The sequence below is a fragment of the Mangifera indica genome, chromosome 14 (genome assembly GCF_011075055.1).
Source record: "Mangifera indica cultivar Alphonso chromosome 14, CATAS_Mindica_2.1, whole genome shotgun sequence".
Taxonomy (NCBI): domain Eukaryota; kingdom Viridiplantae; phylum Streptophyta; class Magnoliopsida; order Sapindales; family Anacardiaceae; genus Mangifera; species Mangifera indica.
In genome coordinates, this window is record NC_058150.1 from 413,372 (window position 1) to 432,281 (window position 18,910).

Here is an 18,910-nt window from a genome sequence, read left to right on the forward strand (position 1 = left end):
TTGATGGCCTTTCGATAAATTCCTCCCTACAATTCTGGGCTTTTGGGAGCCCATCATACCAATGCTAGACTTCATTTCCAAACTTATTATTCTAAGCTCACCCGAGGGTGGACGCTATTCCAGCCCATTTTAGTCCAAGATCAACTAAAGATAATGTCGAGTCTAGAATAACTAATTCAAAACTGGGCTTGGATCACTCGATTAGCATTATCAGCGTTGTTGGTGAGATATTGATCTTAAACTAAACTCGAACTAAAATTTCTTCATCTTGAGCTTTACTCACTTTTGAGTCTTATTCAATTTGGACTACATCAACCCCTAAACTCAAATGAGTTTATCTCGACTTCGGCTCTCAAGCCAAGCTCCAGCTTGATGTTGACTAATTGGATCAATAAATCCTTACATTTCAAGAGAAAATTGTTACTAGAAACTAGTGCAAGATTAGAAAGATAAAAGTGTCACTCTCCGTCCGGCTAAAAAAGAGGCTCAATTTATTATTTTTGTTATGTTTGATTCAATCTGACTTGTTAGAGTTTAAATTTAAACTAAGAGCAAATGAGTTAGGTTTAAATAAAAAATTAGATTTATTTTTATAAAATAAATTAAGTTTAAATTAATATAATTATTTGAATTCGAGTTAGTTCATTTCCATTATTTGAGATAAAAGAACTCTTACCCACAATATGAATCATCATGCGCATAATTGGTATGTTTAGTCATTGTATACATAACTAATCGCTCATTATACAATAGTTAAACACTTATTTAGTACAACTTTCATTACGAATGACAATTCAACCATTTAAACCAAATTACTATTTTTTTCCTCTTTTTTTAAGAGGAAATTTCTTATACATATCTTCTGAGCATTTAAATATTAACTTATCCCTAAAAGTTTGAAATAATTAATAACATTTAATAAATATTTTATTATTTATTCAGACGGTGAGGAGAGGCGAATGGGAAGAATTTTTCTCGTGGGACTGAAGAGGGGAAGGGAAGGGAAGGGAAGGGAAATTTTCCCATGATACAAGGACCCGCAATTGACTAAAAACGAAATCAGCGCAAGCATAAAGGTTAAGGCGTTAATCATACCCGACCCTCGTGCCATTTGCAACCTCCGTACATTTTGCTGTAGGTAAATCTTACCGTACAACAATGGCCTATATTTTACAAGTTAAAAAAGCATGCAGGGAAAAAATAATAATTTGAAATAAAAATTATTTAAATTTAACGGATTTTTAAACTTAAAAAATTAAAAGGAACTTTAACCGTGTAAGTTTATCTTGACTCGTAAATTTGTAATAAATTAAACTGGGAAACGTGTCAAAAAAGGAGCCAGGTTTTTTGAACTCTTTGAAGGTTGATTATCAATTTTCCACCCAAACTTTGATGAAACTACTTGCCACCCTTTAAATTTGAAAAGACCATTCCATCAAAGCAGTTTTAACCGTTAAAAAAGTATTTAAAACTTAAAAATTATATATATTTTGGTCGCTTTATATACTGTATAATAGGTTTAATAACGTTTACACTTTTAATACTATAAATAAATTACATTTTTGCATTAATTATCTTATAATTTTATTTTCCTTTTCAATTTTATTTTTTTTATTCTCATTTATTATTTTTCGGTTTCTAAAAATTACATAAAAGAATTTGAAGATATTAATGATAAAATTATAAAAAAGAGATAAGATGACAACAAAATTTAAGAGAAGAAGAGATGAGATAACAACAAAATTGAATAGGACACATTGTTACCATCGTTACTATTAGTTATGTTGTCTATAGCTTACTCACCATCGTCATCCTCATCTTTTTTGTCATAATCATTGATACTATTACCTATATTTTTTATTGTTATTCATTTTTTGTCTTCTCCCTTAGACCTTATATTATTTTTCACCGTTGTCACCAACTTTAACCTCGTTATGATGTAAAAATATTCTAAAGTAAAAACTCATAGAAGAGAGAAACAATTGTCCATGGGTAAAAATATGATTCTAGTCTTGCCAACAGAGACGTCAATAGGTAAAAATATTATAAATTGTTAATATAATATAAATAAATTAATATACATATTGTATAAATTATAAAGCATAAATAAATTTTATCTACTATATAACATTTATCTATTCATCTTTTACATCCAAATATCTGAATTCTTCAAAGACATTGACGTTTGTTTTCTTTTTCTGTCTGTCGAATAATATGAACTTGTACCCGTATCACTTTCACCTGTTGGTGCTCCACCTATTTCACATTGTGCATCATCAATAATATCATCAGTGCTAACATGATAATATTCAAAGTAGTTGAATTTATTTGACATTGAATTTATTTATAATATTTTGTAATGATAAAATTAAAATAAAATAAGATTAAAAATATAATAAATAGTTGAGATTGAGAGTTTGACAAATTGGGAGTTTGAGAGTTTGAAAGGTTGAGAAATTTGTAATTGTAATTGAAAGTGAAAATGAAAAATTGAATAGGTTTTTATAAAAAAAAATAAATTAATTAAAAAAAATTTAAAAAAAGTAGTAGCCGTTGCCAAACTGCTTCTGCCTGGCAGAAGCCAGAACGGCTTCTGCTTGTGGCAGAAGCTAGCCAACAGCTTCTGCCAGGCAGAAGTTCTGCCTGGGCTTTTGCCATTTGGCAGAAGCAGGTTCTGCCAATTAGCTTCTGCCATTTGGCAGAAGCAGATTCTTGCTTCTGCCACAAGGCAGCAGGATATGTGAAAAAAAAAAATATATATATAAACAGTATTGTGTCCGGCAGGTCAATCCATAGATTTAATATTAAAGTCTAAGATCCGGCCCGATAGATTCATAGGTCTAGCCCGATATACTATAGTACCGAGCCGGGTTTTGTCGTGGCCAAACTTTTTTTCGTGCTTCAGGCCAAACCTCTATTCGATCCGGGCCAATTGACTTGTCTACTTGCCAATGACTATTAATTTTTAATTTAATAATTATTATAATTTTTTGTAAATTTGAAAGTTTCTATAAAATTTGAGGTTAATTTCATAAAATTTTAATAATTTTTTTTATGAAACTGTTATGCTTCAATTTTGTCTTTTCATAAATTTATTAAAAAAAAGTATATTTCATTAATAAATTTAATAGAGGGGTGAGAGAAGGGAATTTTCAAACTTTAAGGATAAGAAGACAATTTCATCTAAGTTTGGGTGAGGAATAGTGATTCAGCCTTCTTAAATAAGCGATAAAAGCAGAATGAAGCAGCAGTACCTCCTGAAAATTTTTGAATTGCAGAAAAGAAGGGAAAAAGTTTTGAAAAAAGGAGATGTCAACTTTATTCCTCACTGGTGGGACGTCGGCGAGAGAGGATGCCATGCGGCTTTTCCGTGCCTTCAAAGGTTCTCTTCTGCTTTATCATCATCTTCTTCTCTTGATGTAATTTAAAATATTTGTCATGTTTGTTGTATTTTTGCTAAATTTTAAAGTTTTGGAGGTGGGATTTAATTATAGCGCATGTTGCAGATACTAATAATAATTTGAAGAATTGAATATCCATATCCGGAGATTGTTATTCTCGATTTAATTATTGAGATGTGGTTAGTTAATTGGTAGTATTTGTCAAGTAAGGTTCATATTTTCAAATTTATAGTGTTTTAGGGTGGAAATTTATGGCTGGATTCTAGCTAGCCGAGCTGGAACATGGGCTAGCTCGAGTTCCGCTCAAATCTTAAATGGAGCTCATTTGGAGGTCCAGCGGAATGAATAGTATCACAGACGGATGTTCTCCGCCAGCAGGATGAACAGTATTGTCACAGAGAGATTCAAGCCGTACTCAAGCCAAGTTACCAAACTGAAGCTCCAGCTCATATTCAGTTTGAATCAAGCAGAACACTGAGCCGAGCTGGTTTGGTTCGAATCCACCATAGGTGGAATTGTAATGATGGTGTACGTGGCAGATTCAAATTTTTAATTGGAGATTGACTATCTTGAGAATGATCTTCTGGATTTGTTTATCGAGGTTTAGTTTGTTAATTGGGAAGTATCTCTCATGGTAGATGTGTTTTTGCAAAATTTTAATAGTTTATGGTGGAAATTTTCAAGGTTTAGTTACCTAGGGTTGTATGTAGAAAAATTTAACATATAGGAGAAAGAAAAGAAGTGATGTTGTTTTTTTCAGTGATAAAGTTACTTGGGAAGATGACACTTGCTTTTGCTTCCTGAAAATTGACTTGACAATTTTGGTAAATCCCGTATCCAGCTCTTGTTTGCTGAGCAGAACTGGTTTTATATATACAAGAAGAGCAGCCATTGTTTATTTGCTGTAATTATAGACTGGCAGGTTTATCAAATGCTTGTAACAATGTAGACAAGAATTGTTTATGTAGTGATTACCCACCTGGGATGGTGTGATATGATAGTTCAGCTTTTATGATTGGGAATTTGACTGAAACATTAGTTTTGGAGATCCAGTTTCTCAAAAGATAAAGGACTTGAGTGTGAATGGTAATAAAGAGTGACTAGCAACATGAATAAGACATGGGGGTGAAGAAAACAAGATAAGATTAGATCAACTAAAACTCTAGTTGTCTAGATTAAGTAACAGCCCTTGTTGTGAAGGATATATATAATGTTCTTTTTAAAGAAAATTAGCAATTTTTTACGGAGAATTGGTTCTAAAATATTCGCTCGTTTGGTTGTTTGTAGGATGGGGATGTGATAAACAAGCTGTAATTGAGATTCTCACCCATCGAGATGCAACACAACGTGCTGAAATCCAACGAGAATACTATGCTATGTATTCAGAAGACATTCTTAGACGTCTGGAGTCTGAGCTTTCAGGTGACTTGGAGGTACCATTGTGATACTCACTCATAATTTTTTTTCAGCTATTTTGATTCATGGAGGTTTACATTCAATGATGGCATGTATTCAGTTACCTTGGAGAAACCATTTCAATCTATGTTTATTTGTGTATTATACTTTTTTTTCCTTTGAACATTAGACAGCTGTTTTGCTCTGGATGCCTGACCCAGCAACTCGTGATGCAATGATAATCAAGAAGGCACTTGGAAATGGTCTAAATTATGCCACTGAAGTAAACGACCTGAAATGTGCCACTGAAGTTATTTGTTCTCGCACGCCATCTCAGATTCAAATGGTTAAACAAATTTACTTTTCAAAATATCATGTTCAACTTGAACATGATATTGAAAATCACACCTCTGGTGATCATAAAAAGGTAAAATCTCATTCTCTTTTATTTTGGTTCTGTCTATTTTGCTCGAAGAATCTATCTGCTTATGGAGCAGTAATGGTTGGTTGCCTTGTTCCTGTTAAGAGTCTTGGGAATTTACGGTTAACCACCTCATTCATTTGTTATTTTCGGTTCCATTCTAGTTGCACTTTCTCATCTCAGATATATTAAAGTATAGCTAATAAGAACTTTCCTTTACCTGTCTAACTTCTGATAAATCAAGATGACGATCTATTTTTTTATAAATAGATAATCCACTCTTCATTATGAGGGAGGCTAATTGGGATTGCTTTAGCAATTCATGAATCTGTAGACCTTTTGCTGATTGATTCATGTTAGTTCTATTAAGATTTTAGAAGCAAATTGCCCAATGGATTCTTATTGAATTGTGTTAATTTCACTTTTAATTTGTTAGCTACTTGTTTTGTAGATTAATGTTAGTCAGTTTTATTCTACAATATTTCCAGAGTCGAATTGGACATCAACCCAGTGAGGGGGGTGGTCCCCAATCCAACCAATAGTTGAAACTGATGAATTGTTTAAATAATTTTTAAAAATAATATTCAAAACAATTTTGTTTAATTAATCATTAAATATATAATATGAATTGTTTTAATATAAAAATAAATTTGGTTTGATGGTGTGCACACTCTATATTGATGGATGAGGTACTAGGTTCAAATTCTAAGAATTGCAAAATTTTTTATTTTCCTTACAAAATACAAAAGATAGTTTAAATAAATTAAAAAAAAACAATAGGTTAAATAACAAAAAGACAATAAACCACAAACCACAAACAGAGGAGGTTACAATGGTTGGACTGTTGTCCATTTGTTAATCTGATTCTGGGACAAACCCTGACTGTGTTATCCCCAGGTCTTGGTTGGATCAGCCCAAACAGCCGGTCCAGGTTTTAAAAGCATGGTATTCTAGTACTGTTGAGTTCCCTCAGTGTGCAGTTTTATATATGTTAATAGAATCTGCTGATGATGACATGTGTGGTATTATTGGTGCAGCTTTTACTTGCATATGTAAGCCCACCATTTGAGGAAAGTCTGCTTGTTAATAAGCAGATAGCTGAGAGTGATGCGCATGCTCTCTACAAAGCTGGGGAGAAGAGATTTGGAACTGATGAGAAGACTGTCATCTGGATATTCACAGAACGAAGCAGGGCTCATTTGGCTGAAGTTGCTACTTTGTATAAGAATATGTATGGAAACTCACTTCAGAAGGTACTTGTTTGTTGTTCATTCTTTGTTTTCAAAAAACAAAAAATCACGTTTTACTTATGATGAAAGTAATTAGGGAAAAAATCTTTAATTGACATTGCATTTTTTGGATTCTTTTCTCAAGATGAGAATATAGTTTGGAGGTGTGTTATTTCTTCTAATGGATTTTGGTTGAATAAAATTAATTTGATTTAGAAAATACTTAAATACTAATTCAAAATTTTGATGATACATTAAAAATGTTCTTTTTGTCATTTCAAAATATTTTACCAAGCACGTTTTATTTAATGTTAAATTTGAGCTAAGTCGAGTCCAAATATAGGTTAGCTTGAGAGTTCAACCCAAATCTTGAATGACCAGTTCAAATTGGCCGAAGATGTCATTGAAGGTCGCCAATTGAATGAATAGTATTACTGTTGGGATAAACAGTATCATTGGATGGGGACTCAAACTGAACTTGAATCGAGCTATCAAATTGAATTCGATTTGAATCAAGTTGAATGCCAATTCGAATTGAGTTAATTCAGTTTGAATCCAACCTTAGTTCCATTGAATTTATTCTCAAAAAGTAAGGTCACACGCATTTTTGAGTCTTGAAAATACAAAATCAAATTTCTAATTTTCATTTTTAGTTCATTATTTGAAAACAGAACCACAAAAAGGCTATAATTGAATGAAGGGCCCCTAAACTTTCCAAATGCCTTATTTCTCGAATTGGAATTATAGCTGATGTTTGCGATGTTGGCTTTTATCAGGCAGTGAAGAAGGAAACATCAGGACTTTTTGAGTTTGCTCTCTTGACAATCTTACAATGCGCACAAAATCCAGCGAAGTACTTCGCAAAGGTATTTTCTTATACATACAAAAGAGCTTAGTTATTCTAAGACAAGTAAAATTATGTGTATTGAGTGTTAATTTGTGTACTAATAATAACGTCTTTATCATTTGATTAGATGTTATTTATTAATTTTGAGGTACATTCTTATTTATGTCAGAGTGTTCAGGGTGGGTAACATAGAAGTTAACAAGATATACTATTTAATGAAAATTTATATAAAGGAGATCATCATGGAGTTTAACTTTGTTTAAGAACTTTACATCTTAAAGAAAGACTAACTCGAAGCCACTACACCTTTTATTTTTTTTCCTCTTTGGAGTTGAAATGCTCGCCTTTCTGGTGCAGTGAGTGTCCAAAACTTAGAAGAAATCTTTTGGAAGCCTTTTCAATCATAGTCTAGCAAATTCTTCGGAGAGAGATGCATTCTTTAAGACTTTTTGTGTTGTTGTGTACCATGAAAAACCTTAGTTTGTTAGACTAAATTATTTATAGAGAAATTACAGTCACTATTGTCATGGTGCACTAGTTCATAAATGGCACTGATGGAATTTATTTTACCATTTATGTTGTGGGACAGTAGTCAAAAAGATCGGAATCAAGGCAGGTAGGGAGAGTGATCCTAGGGGTGGTGTAATCGAGTTGAGTCGCTCATGATTAGCTTGATTATTGTAAAGCGGAACTTGAGCTTGTTATTTGTTAGCTCAGTGAGCTCACTTATTCATACCTTGATTTGAGTAAAATTTCAACAAATCTTTGTCAAGAAATCTTGTGGTTACACCCTTAAAATGTTATTCCATTTAGAAACCTATGGTAATTAAAGCTACTGATGATTACTTCCATGTTGGAAAATTTGCAGTTACTACACAAGGCAATGAAAGGATTGGGAACCGACGAGAAGACGCTGACAAGGGTAATTGTGACAAGAACCGAGATTGATATGCAATATATAAAAGCTGAGTACATGAAGAAATACGAAAAGCCATTGTATGATGCAGTTCACTCAGAAACCTCTGGTAATTACAGGGCTTTTCTTCTTGAACTTCTGGGTCCTAGAATTTAGGGTTTATGGAAATACTATTATGGGACTTTATGGAAATACTATTTTTCCTTTTAACTTTTTGTTGGCCATTCTATGATAAGTTGTCAGGAAAAGCCCTTGTTTGTGATGATTTGTTATTTGAATTGCGTCTTGCGTTTGTAATGTGTGTATTTTTCATTTTCTTTTCTTTTTCTGTAAACAGAATTTTTTTTATTGTGAATCTTTGACAAAAATTGAAGTACATTAAATGGGTTTAACTCAATGTTTTCAGACCTGGACGGCATTGACCCCGGGCTTGGTCTAGGTTTTTATTAGTCTGATCGGCAGTTGGATTAGTAATAAATTCTAAATAAAAATTAGAACAATATTCAACTTAACAGAATTATAGTTTGGTGGCATGTGTTTTTTCTTTTAATCAGCATTCTATCCGTATTGGTTGGATGGGGTAACTCTAAGATATAGTAATTGGACTTATAACCACCACACCAAGTAAGTCAGGATTTTATAAGCGTGACAAAGATTCAAATCTAAAAATTTTTCACGGAAAGCAAGCTCCATGGATCTACTGTTTTCTTTGTCTGTTAAGCCTCACGGCTATGGGACTTTGTAAAGAAAACTATTGGGGATTCCTCGCCCCTTGAAGCCTGGATCTTCACACAAATTCTTTTCAGAGATTAGAATGCAAGTTTTCTTTGAAACTTGATCTCTCCCCCAAATGAACCATATGGTCGATAAGAAGGTTTGAGCCAAAATGAGTTCAAAGGCTGGATCCATTATTTTTTTTTATCCGAACGTTTGGTTTGACAATCGGAGAGGAAAACAAAACTATTTGAATATATAAAAAAATTTATAATATATCACAAACTCATTTGTGGTCTTTCCATGTTCACCATCCATAGCAAATGTTGGGACTAGGTCTGAGACCCCATATTTACAAAATGATTTTGCAAATAGTATGTTGATGTCAGCATGTCTTTGCACCATTGTAAACCGATGATTTAGTCGTTAGAATGATTAATCAAACTATACAAATCATCGAGTTTTAATCAGATTAATTCAATTGAAGAATCTAATATAATTTTCATAAACATACTTGTTAATCTATATAATTTATACATATAATATCAGTCTAATATAATCTTTATTTGTAATTAAGAAGTCTCATTCAAATCGAATTAAAGTCTCACCTAAAGAAGATTAGCCATTGGGACAAAATGCACCCCACAATCTCAAGTCTCAACACAAAATCTAATTTTGATGTTGACAATTCATCGAATATGGGCAAATGCTACCACTTGATCCAATTAAAAACTTTAAAGGCCCCCAACTTTATGCATTGAAAGTGGCTTCAATAATTTGCATGTGAACCACAAAAAGAATTAATTACAGAAATCAAATAAAACAACTCCCCATAGTCATCCTTTCACACTTTATATAATGACCCATTTGACCCCACAAATTGAAAAAGTTAATTCAAACATATAAAAAATTAAACAAAAATTATAATAATAAATATAATATATATGATTTAATTCAATAATAAAAAGAATAAATTAATCAACCACACACATGCATGCAACTTTTCAAAAGATGACTAGCCAAATGTAATGGATACAAGACCCTAATTTTTTCAACATGGCTGGGGGTTTTCTCGACTCGGATTAAGTCTCCTCAATGTTCCGGTCAATGGCAGGGTATTTAGTCCATGTCGGAGCTAGAGAATTTATGAGAAAATCCTCACAGTCTGGCTTTAAAAGAATCGAACATTAGACTTAGTCTACAAGTCGATGCTTTTCTTATTTTTCTTTAGGGTATTTATTTCTTGTATCAAGAAATTCAATAATATTATATTATTATATGTGGAGAATTTATATAATTTATTTAGTTCAGTCATGTTCTTTGCCATAGCAGTTGGATCTTCCTAAGGAGAACTCTAAGCTTGGATTCTGCTGAACAACAAAACTGGCTTGAGAAAAAGTGCTTCCCTGCATGCACCCAAAAAAAAAAACCACTGTCATGAAAAAGCACTTCTAGAGCTAATAATAAAACTCTGCTTAATCACTTCTTTCAAATGGTGGATTATTATAAAGGTTTCATATTCTTGTTCAAATCTTTTTTACGAGGAATCTCATTTGACAGAGCTCGACGACCAAGTCAATAAACTTTGAGGAGATTAAATCAACAATCTATTATTAGAGTCTTTCACTTTAATACGAACATATAAAAAAACATTAATGAGTTCACTCAAATCCATTTGTAGGAATGTGAAGTGGAACCAAAAACTTTTAACTCTACACTTAAGATTTCATGTTTTAACCAACTATTGTACCCATGCCCATGGTGAGTATTTTTCTTGTTCACAAACTGATATGCAAAACTAATTACAAGTAAATTTGTGATGTGAAATATACACAAAAATTGCTATATTCAACAAAAATCTCACGTACGACGTATTAATGCCTAAAAACAATATTTTATGTACAAATGGTTAAGTATTAATGATATCAATAAAATGATATGAAATCATGTGGTTGATTAATTTTGAATTATAAATAAAATAAACAATTGAATTATTTAATCACATGATAATACATCAATTTATTTGTATCCATTAATACCCACTGTTTTGTATTTACGGTATTACCATAATACTTAATTTTGGCAAAATTTTCTTGTATTTTACCTTCATTTCTTTCACTTTTCTTTAAAGGCTAGATTTCATTCGAACCAAACTTGAACAAAGTCAAACTCAAGATATATTCAAATCCAAATGATGCTAATTCAAGATCAACTTAAAATTAATAAATTGAGACTCAAACTTAATTTGAAAATAATTTAACTTTAAATTTGATCTAAGCCGGTTTAAACTCAAATATTCAAATTAGCACATTTGATCCGTGTTCAAATTTGAGCTCAATCAACTCGAATCGAATTACATGAACAACTTTATAATCTGCTGTATTTTCAATATATATAAGAAAGGGGGTTACCTGAGATTGAAATCCAGGAGTTTGGCGCTCAGATATTCTAGTTTCTGATCTATGCTCATCCAGATTGCTTGAACTGTTCTGTAGCCATTCTTCTCTACTGCCATCAGAATCCACAAACTCATCAATTATTCATGAACATTAACTCGTTTGAAGATTAATGGGAATAAGAAGAATTCCAGCTGACTCAAACTGAAATGAAAGTTAAATTGTTTTTTAGCAGAGTGAGAACCTCAACTTACCAATCTCGAGTCAATATCATACAAACTTTTTTAAATTTAAGTTGATTTCAAATTAGATCTTATATTTTGTTCAGACTTAGCCTAAATCAATCAAAAGAAGATCATTATATCTGCCAGCATTTTCAAGGAAGAAAAACTTCTTCATACATTCCTTGTATATTAATTTTAGTGAGATTTCATGCGACATGGGGCGTCAAAATGTCCCTAAGAGATTTTAAATATTTCAAATTTTTTCTTGTAATGTTATTCTTTTTTATATGATACTCATGAATTCAATCCAAACTGCTCAAACTCAGATTATATAAGTCAAGTTCAATTAAAAAATTAAGCTCGTTTTCATAAATAAACCAGGTTTGAACCTATTCTAATATTTGAGCTCGAATTAACTCTAATCAAATATAAAAATAAATTATTTTCGATCCATGTTTGAGCTTCAACTCGTGGTTGTCAATCTAAAACAATCTCTTTTAAATTTAGATTGATTTTCAATTGAGCTTTGTACATGCTCGGTTTAGATCTAATGCATCCTTAACGATAATTAGTAATTATCGAAGAGAGATATGGAGAAAGATTACCTTGATGGTTCATTTAAAGCTCCATTGTTATTGAATAAACAGTTATCATTTTGATGAAAAGAAGCTGCTACCGGCAAGAAATCTTCATTGCCTGATCACATTCAAACCCAATAAAATGTAAATCAAATTAGGCATAATCTAAATTTTTAACCAAATTAACATCCATAGTTTGACAAATCTACACTCTTTTACACTTGCACTTAAGGCTTCATCTGAATCAAGTTGTCTTGTCTTAATTTCGAAAATTAGTTCAATTTGGCTCAAATTCACTTAAGTCAAACTTAGATTAATACTCATTAAAAGTGTATGCAATATGATCTTTAAATTAATTATATTATAATAAAGCATAAAGCATGCATGTATATAAATTATATTTTAACACAAAGGAAAAATTATCAATATAATAATACTTCATACACTAATAACATATATTAATACAAATATAAATATTGATATATTATTATATAATTAATTAATTTTAAAATAAAAATAAAATAATATTTAATCCAATAATAATACGATAACATTGGTACCCATGTTTATACCCCGTATTACTCTTGTTAACATCTATAAATCTATCAAAAATACGGAGAAGAGAATCTTCTAAATTAAACAAAAATGTACTCGATAATAAGGTCAAAGAAAGAAAAGCTGAAATCTCTGCACTACTTCGTACCTGAAGAAGCTCCAGGCTTGTTAGTGCTTTTAACAGTTCTATACATCTGCAACCCAAAAAATGAGACAAATGAACAAACAAGCAAATAAAAATTTCAAAAATATTTTTAAAGATGAGAATAAATATCTATAAATAATAATTTATGTACAAATAATTGATTATTAACAAATAAAAGTGGATTCAAATTGAATTAATTTAAATTTGAATTCATATTTAATATGAATAAATCAAACTCTATTAGAGCTTTAGTTCGGATCATTTATCTCTATAATCATACTATTTATCTTATTAATAATACTATTTATTCTATCAAAATTTTTTTTAAAATATTATATACTAGCTTAAACAAGGATATGATATACATTTAATTCAAATACAAATTGATCCCTATTTAGACTGCAACCCCCCTTTTACTGTACAACAGCTTATGCAAGATCAAACTATAGATATAGGTTTGAGCCTTCAGACTTAATTTCGCTTATGTAAACACAGGGATTTTTGTGTTTGACTTGTCTATATTACCCGCGAGGGTGGCTGAATCTGCCGTTTGGTAAGGACAGTAATTGCTTGCATTATTGAGCAATGATGCCATTTTTCTCTCTCTCTCTTTCAAAAGTTAAAGTTGTCATTTATCTATCTATCTCACAACTACTGAACACACTCACTGTTCATTCTTTCACTCATTGGTTTCTGTGCCCCATCCTAGTAGTGGTCATCTTCTTCATCCATTCTTAACAATTTCAAGAGAAGAAAATACAGTTCCAAATTCAACTACCCTTTTACGAATATATACAAATGAGTCGAATGATTCAGTCTGTGGTTCAATTCAAACAAGTTTGTCATAGAGATTCGAGAGATGATTCTAGGGTTTACCTGTAAATGGCTTTTAACATGAGCTAGAGTTAGATCTTTGACATCCATGAACTCAAGAACCGACTTTGGAGTTGCCCCTATGAAGAAGATAAACTTACCGAGATTAGAGAGAAAAAAAATTGTATAGCAAAAGATCACGAAGAAAAGAGAAAAAAGAACAAGAAATAAGAGATTTACTTTCATGGCCGCCGAGGAGCTCAACTGCATGAACAAAACGAGCATGAAGAGAGCTAGTCCAACGCATTCTTGGAGCCCTCATGTTCCTCTTGTTGTTTTGATGAAGCTTATTTGGGATAAATCTTGATCTGATCTTGCAATTCCACAACTCCGAAGAACCAACTCCATACTGAAACTCTGGTGCAGCAGCTCCCAGGATTGATCTATATGCTCCGAGAGATGGGCTCAAATTAATATTGTTATCTCGCGCGCTGAGGATAGAAGAAGGTAAAGATGATGAAGAAGAAGAAGAAGAAGAAGAATATGGGATTTGATAGATTCGGAACTTATTAGGCTCCAGTGGCCTTTGAGCTTCGAAATATGGCAAGTTGTATAGTGGAATCCCTTTGATGGGTTTGACCCCTGAAACATCCAGGAGAGAGATGCCATGATTAAGATGGTTCATTTGGGAAGGATGAAGAAGAAGAGGATTATTGTGATCGTTTCCAGGTCCAAGTATGCTTCTTCTTCTTCTCCAGGGGCTCTCGGCCTCGAGGTCGAAGGCGGCAGGATTGACTAGAGAAAGCTCAGTGTCTGCAGCTACTGCTGCTGCTGCTTGCTCAGGAGCTTTAATGGAGGTATCATCACTGTGAGATTTTAGGTCATTTCTCCAAATATCAAAGGTTGAACCTTCTTCTTCTTCTTCTGCTTCATTTGTTGCAGTACAAATTGAAGAAGGAGCACTGTTTGGAGGTCTTATCTGTAAAGAAAGATCAGGAATTTGACTGAAAGAAGAAGATGATGATGATTCATGAAGCCAGCCTTCTCTAGACATACTTTAAAAACTCTCAAAAACCCCCTGAAGAAAAAACCTAAAAAGAGATATATGGTGGTGGAAAGCTTAGGAACTTGGCTCAAAATGATGATTCATAAAACCATTCATCTTGTGGTGTAAATTTGAAAACTTTGAAAACCTCCCTCAAGAAAAAACTAAAAAGAGTGGTGTAAAGAGAAGAAAATATGATAAAAATGAATCAAGAAGCAGAATTATTTTTAAAAATTCTCTAAAATCCCCTCAAGAAAACCCTAAAAAGATTGGCAACTGACAAAGAGGAAGAAGAGAAAAGATTTTCTAGTTCAAGAAACAAACATCTTGAAAGAGAGAGAGATATGTGGTGGTGCAAAAGATAAAATAAAAAAGAGTATTGACAGAATTGTGGAAGCAAAGAGAAGAGAGAAGTTCAAGATAGAGAAGGGATTTGGATTTTTTTTTAATTTTAATTTTAATTTTGATTTTGATTTATTGCAACTATCTCGAGAGTATTTAAATGAAAAGGACACTTCAACAAAGGGTGTGTCTTTGTATCACTTTAAAACTCTCTCTGAATCTCATCATCTCTCCTTTTCTCCACAAGTCAATTAGCTATCGTGAATATATACACGCAAATTGCAAAAGGGTTAATTGTTTGGTTAGCATAACTTGTTCCCCTGTACAGAACGGGTTAAAATTCAAAGTAATACTACATATTTTAACAATAAATATAAATATATGTACAATATTTATATGTTACTATATAATTTAGTATTATATTAGCTTTAATTTAAAATCATTTAATCACATGATAATATATCAATTTTTATACTTGTTTTTATATTCATTGATAGTATATAAAGTATCATTATAAAATTTAACAAAGAGAGATACATAGAAAACACAAGCCATAGGAATATCATTTTCCCCACTCTCTTATGCATAATGTGTTTCTAAGTCAAGACATTTTGAGATTTCCATGGTTAGAACTTGGTAATTTCATGAAAAAGAAAACTCTATTGCAAAAAAAAAATGTAAGAATAACCCTAGGGGGCGTTTGGTTTGGGTAATGTTTGATTACTAAAATAGAAAGATTACCTTGAAGATAAATTACTTAGAAGATTACTGGGTATAAATCATTACTATGTTTGATAAAATTTGATAGGTATAAATAATTATTGTGTTTGGTTAAAGGTAATAAAATATTACTAGTAAATTATTTTGCTTAAATGCCTTTAAATATAATTATTTTTAAATATTTTTTATTTTATTTGTCATATTAATTAAAAATAAATTTATTTTTATCTCAAAAAATTAATAAATAATAATTTTTCTATAATAAACTCAAGATTACTTCAGTAATTTTTTAATACCTAAGGTGAAGGTGGTAATCAGATTACCACCTATATTACCTGCCATGTCAGCATTGGTAATAGAAGATTACTGTAATATTTTATTACTGATAAACCAAACAAGGGAATAAAAGATAGATTACCAAGGTAAACTTAAAAACCGTCAACCAAACGCATTCTTAGTGTTGTTGGTAATGACACTTGATATTTCGACTCTCAAGTTAGTATTTTCCAAAGTGTTTTCATTATCTTTGGATTTGGACATTTTTTATTCACTTTTTCAAATAAAATTAAGTAAATAGGTTTAGTTTAGTACAATTAAGTAAACGGTTTTACTAACTAATTCAATGATAAAGTGTTAAATTTCTTCTTGTTTATAGTTAAAATGAAACTTTTAAGGTTATGATCACAATCAGAAACAGTTCCTTAATACATTTGCTTATGATGAATGGATTTCTTGATTTAAATGCTTACTTTATGGTGAGAGATTGGATTATTTTAGGCTTTTTTTTTTTTTTTTAAGCTCACTTAATTTGAGCATTAGGTATAGAGAGAAGAAATTCTACAACAAAACAAAAAGTCCACGTTATTTCTAATATTGTGACCAATAATAACCCTTCCACGTTTAATTTAGCATTAAATAATCATAACAATAATATTTTATAAACTAACAATAAGTATAATCATGAGTATAAACACATATTTTTTATCATATAATTGAATAATTTTAAATTAAAAATAAATAATATTAATCATATAATAACACATCAATATTTGTATCTTTTTTATACACGCTACTAACGCACATAATATTGCTTTAATCACAATAGCCTTTGGATGGTTAATTCAATGCGAAATTTACAATGATATTTCTAAAAGTTATCTTATAACAGTTCATAGGAATTTTTTTTGGAGCTAGGATTACTATCTTTTTTTGGATTCATGGGAACATATCATTAATGGGGTTTTGGGCACAATACTTAATTGAATGTACAAGGTAGATATTAGAAGTTACTAAGTATTATTTAATTTAATTAAAAAATAAAAATAACAATTTTTTAAAAGAAACCCAATTCTTAATTATTGTGTACAATGAATAAACATAGAAAAAACATTTACATAATTTGTATACAGATGATCAATGACATGTCATTAAATGAGTGAATATTTTTGCATAATCATATAACGACACGTCATTAATAGTGTACAAATTAGTTGTTACCAATAAACAATAATTGACACAATTTTAAATTTTATTTTAAAAGTTTATTGAATATTTGTCTTTCAATATTCATCAATATTATTTTATGATAAAAATAGACACTTGCAAGAGAACTAAATATGGACATTTGTTTTTTTTTTTTTTCTTAATCTTAATCATTACAAACAAAGTGTTATCATGAAACTAAATAATTTAAAATTAAAAAATTAACTATTAAATTATATAATTATATAATATTATGTTAATTTATTTATATTCGTTATTATTACTTATAAAAGAAATATACATGCATCGGCCGAGATATTATATATACAATATTAATATATACTGTTTATATTATGTTACAAAGACAAAGAAGATAAAATTGTCTAAAGCATTCTCTTGATTGACATATCATAAAGAATATAAATCAATAATATTAAATTTGAATTATATTTTTTCTCTATATTTATGAGCTAACTTTAAAATGTTCTACATATATATATATACACACACACACGAATCCAAGGATGTACCCACAAATGATTTTGCAATCGAGTGCTTTATGATTGAGAGAAAGAGATAACTTTATTTATTCACCAACATCAATTAATTCTTTTCATTCTGAAACCCAAAAAGAAAGGCTGGAGCCTGGAGGAACAACAAAGAAAAGCCTTATTATTATTACAGACTTTTGTGTCTTTGCTTTATCATGAAAAATCCATTCAATTCGATGTCGTTTTTTCCTTTGCCCTTCTTTTCTTTTCTTTCTTTTGTTTTTTTTGACTTTTTGACTTTCTTCTTTTGCTAGTGCATCTACCCCTTTGATGTTTGATGGACTACCAACAACCCTCTTATTGTTTTCGAAATAGCAAAAATTTTAATGTAATTAAGTTTTAAGCTAAATGGTTGGAGGGTAATTAGATGAATATTCATCTTTATAATAGTGTAGGGTCAGATTCAATCCATACAATACCTAAACAAAATTTGGTTCAAGATGAGCTTGAATTTAAAAGAGTTTATTTGAAATTAGTTTAAGATTGACGAGGTTAGATTTAAACTCGATTTAAAAATAATTTAATTTTAAATTAAATTATAATTTATTTGAACTTGAACATTCAAATCGATTTGAATTTGATTCGTTTATGAAAAATAAATTCAATCTTTGACTCAAATTTAAATTATTTGATTTAATCTCAAATTCGAACCTGAACAATTCAAATAAAGTTTAGTCTTATAATAGTATAAAAACATATTTGATTTGGTTCATGTATCAACTAAAAGAGTTTATGTAAAGTAATAAGTATTTTAAATATGTTTTTCAAGTCTTTTAGTTACATTTTTAAAGTGTAAAAATAATTTAAATAAATTAATTTATAATTTATAAGATTTGAATTTCTTTCAAAAACTCTATTTAACTTATCTTTAGTATTGAAATTTCAAAAATACTCAATATATATTTTTTTTATGTATATTTCACTTTATCTATCTTGTATATTATAATAAACTCTTCTTTTACAAGATTTTACTCCAATAAATTGTGTGAGGAAGCTTGTTATTTAAAAAACTTTACAGAATTTTGTCAGTTGACAAAACTTTGAGGAGTTAATGGAACTTTTCTTTCTTCTTTCTTTCTTTCACCTCGCAATTCGAGGAGAAAGGGTGAGTGAGAGTGAGAAAGGACCACTTCCAA

The 18,910-nt window shown here is 30.5% G+C and overlaps 2 protein-coding genes across 4 annotated transcripts; one reads left to right on the forward strand and one right to left on the reverse strand.

Annotated features, from left to right (window-relative positions):
* The first annotated feature begins 3,252 nt into the window (after positions 1 to 3,252).
* LOC123196306 (annexin D5-like) lies at positions 3,253 to 8,601 on the forward strand. Of its 2 annotated transcripts, XM_044610278.1 has the most exons (7): positions 3,253 to 3,382; positions 4,689 to 4,834; positions 4,987 to 5,223; positions 6,115 to 6,162; positions 6,255 to 6,470; positions 7,223 to 7,312; positions 8,162 to 8,601. In XM_044610278.1, the coding sequence occupies exons 1-7, from the start codon at positions 3,310 to 3,312 to the stop codon at positions 8,363 to 8,365; spliced, it is 1,014 nt and encodes a 337-aa protein (XP_044466213.1). In that variant the 5' UTR covers positions 3,253 to 3,309; the 3' UTR covers positions 8,366 to 8,601. The 2 variants fall into 2 exon arrangements, with proteins under 2 accessions (XP_044466213.1, XP_044466214.1); XM_044610279.1 differs by lacking the exon at positions 6,115 to 6,162.
* Positions 8,602 to 9,833: 1,232 nt separating this feature from the next.
* On the reverse strand, positions 9,834 to 15,147 carry LOC123196304 (probable transcription factor KAN2). 2 transcript variants are annotated; one of them, XM_044610277.1, is made up of 6 exons: positions 13,875 to 15,147; positions 13,698 to 13,774; positions 12,825 to 12,870; positions 12,149 to 12,239; positions 11,335 to 11,428; positions 9,834 to 10,329 (listed from the first exon to the last, which is right to left on the reverse strand). In XM_044610277.1, the coding sequence occupies exons 1-6, from the start codon at positions 14,686 to 14,688 to the stop codon at positions 10,231 to 10,233; spliced, it is 1,221 nt and encodes a 406-aa protein (XP_044466212.1). In that variant the 5' UTR covers positions 14,689 to 15,147; the 3' UTR covers positions 9,834 to 10,230. The 2 variants fall into 2 exon arrangements, with proteins under 2 accessions (XP_044466212.1, XP_044466211.1); XM_044610276.1 differs by having other exon boundaries at positions 11,335 to 11,431; positions 13,875 to 15,139.
* Between the last annotated feature and the right edge of the window lie 3,763 nt (positions 15,148 to 18,910).

Bases quoted from the DNA above. Each gene is read 5' to 3' on its own strand.
- LOC123196304 (XM_044610276.1), bottom strand. From the start codon at position 14,688: ATGTCTAGAGAAGGCTGGCTTCATGAATCATCATCATCTTCTTCTTTC. The intron at 11,432-12,148 runs GTAATCTTTCTC...TTCTGATGGCAG, and splicing joins GCTTTAAATGAACCATCAAG to TAGAGAAGAATGGCTACAGA. The intron at 10,330-11,334 runs GTAACCCCCTTT...GGGTGCATGCAG, and splicing joins CTCCTGGATTTCAATCTCAG to GGAAGCACTTTTTCTCAAGC.
- LOC123196306 (XM_044610278.1), top strand. From the start codon at position 3,310: ATGTCAACTTTATTCCTCACTGGTGGGACGTCGGCGAGAGAGGATGCC. The intron at 3,383-4,688 runs GTTCTCTTCTGC...GGTTGTTTGTAG, and splicing joins GCTTTTCCGTGCCTTCAAAG to GATGGGGATGTGATAAACAA. The intron at 7,313-8,161 runs GTATTTTCTTAT...GAAAATTTGCAG, and splicing joins CAGCGAAGTACTTCGCAAAG to TTACTACACAAGGCAATGAA.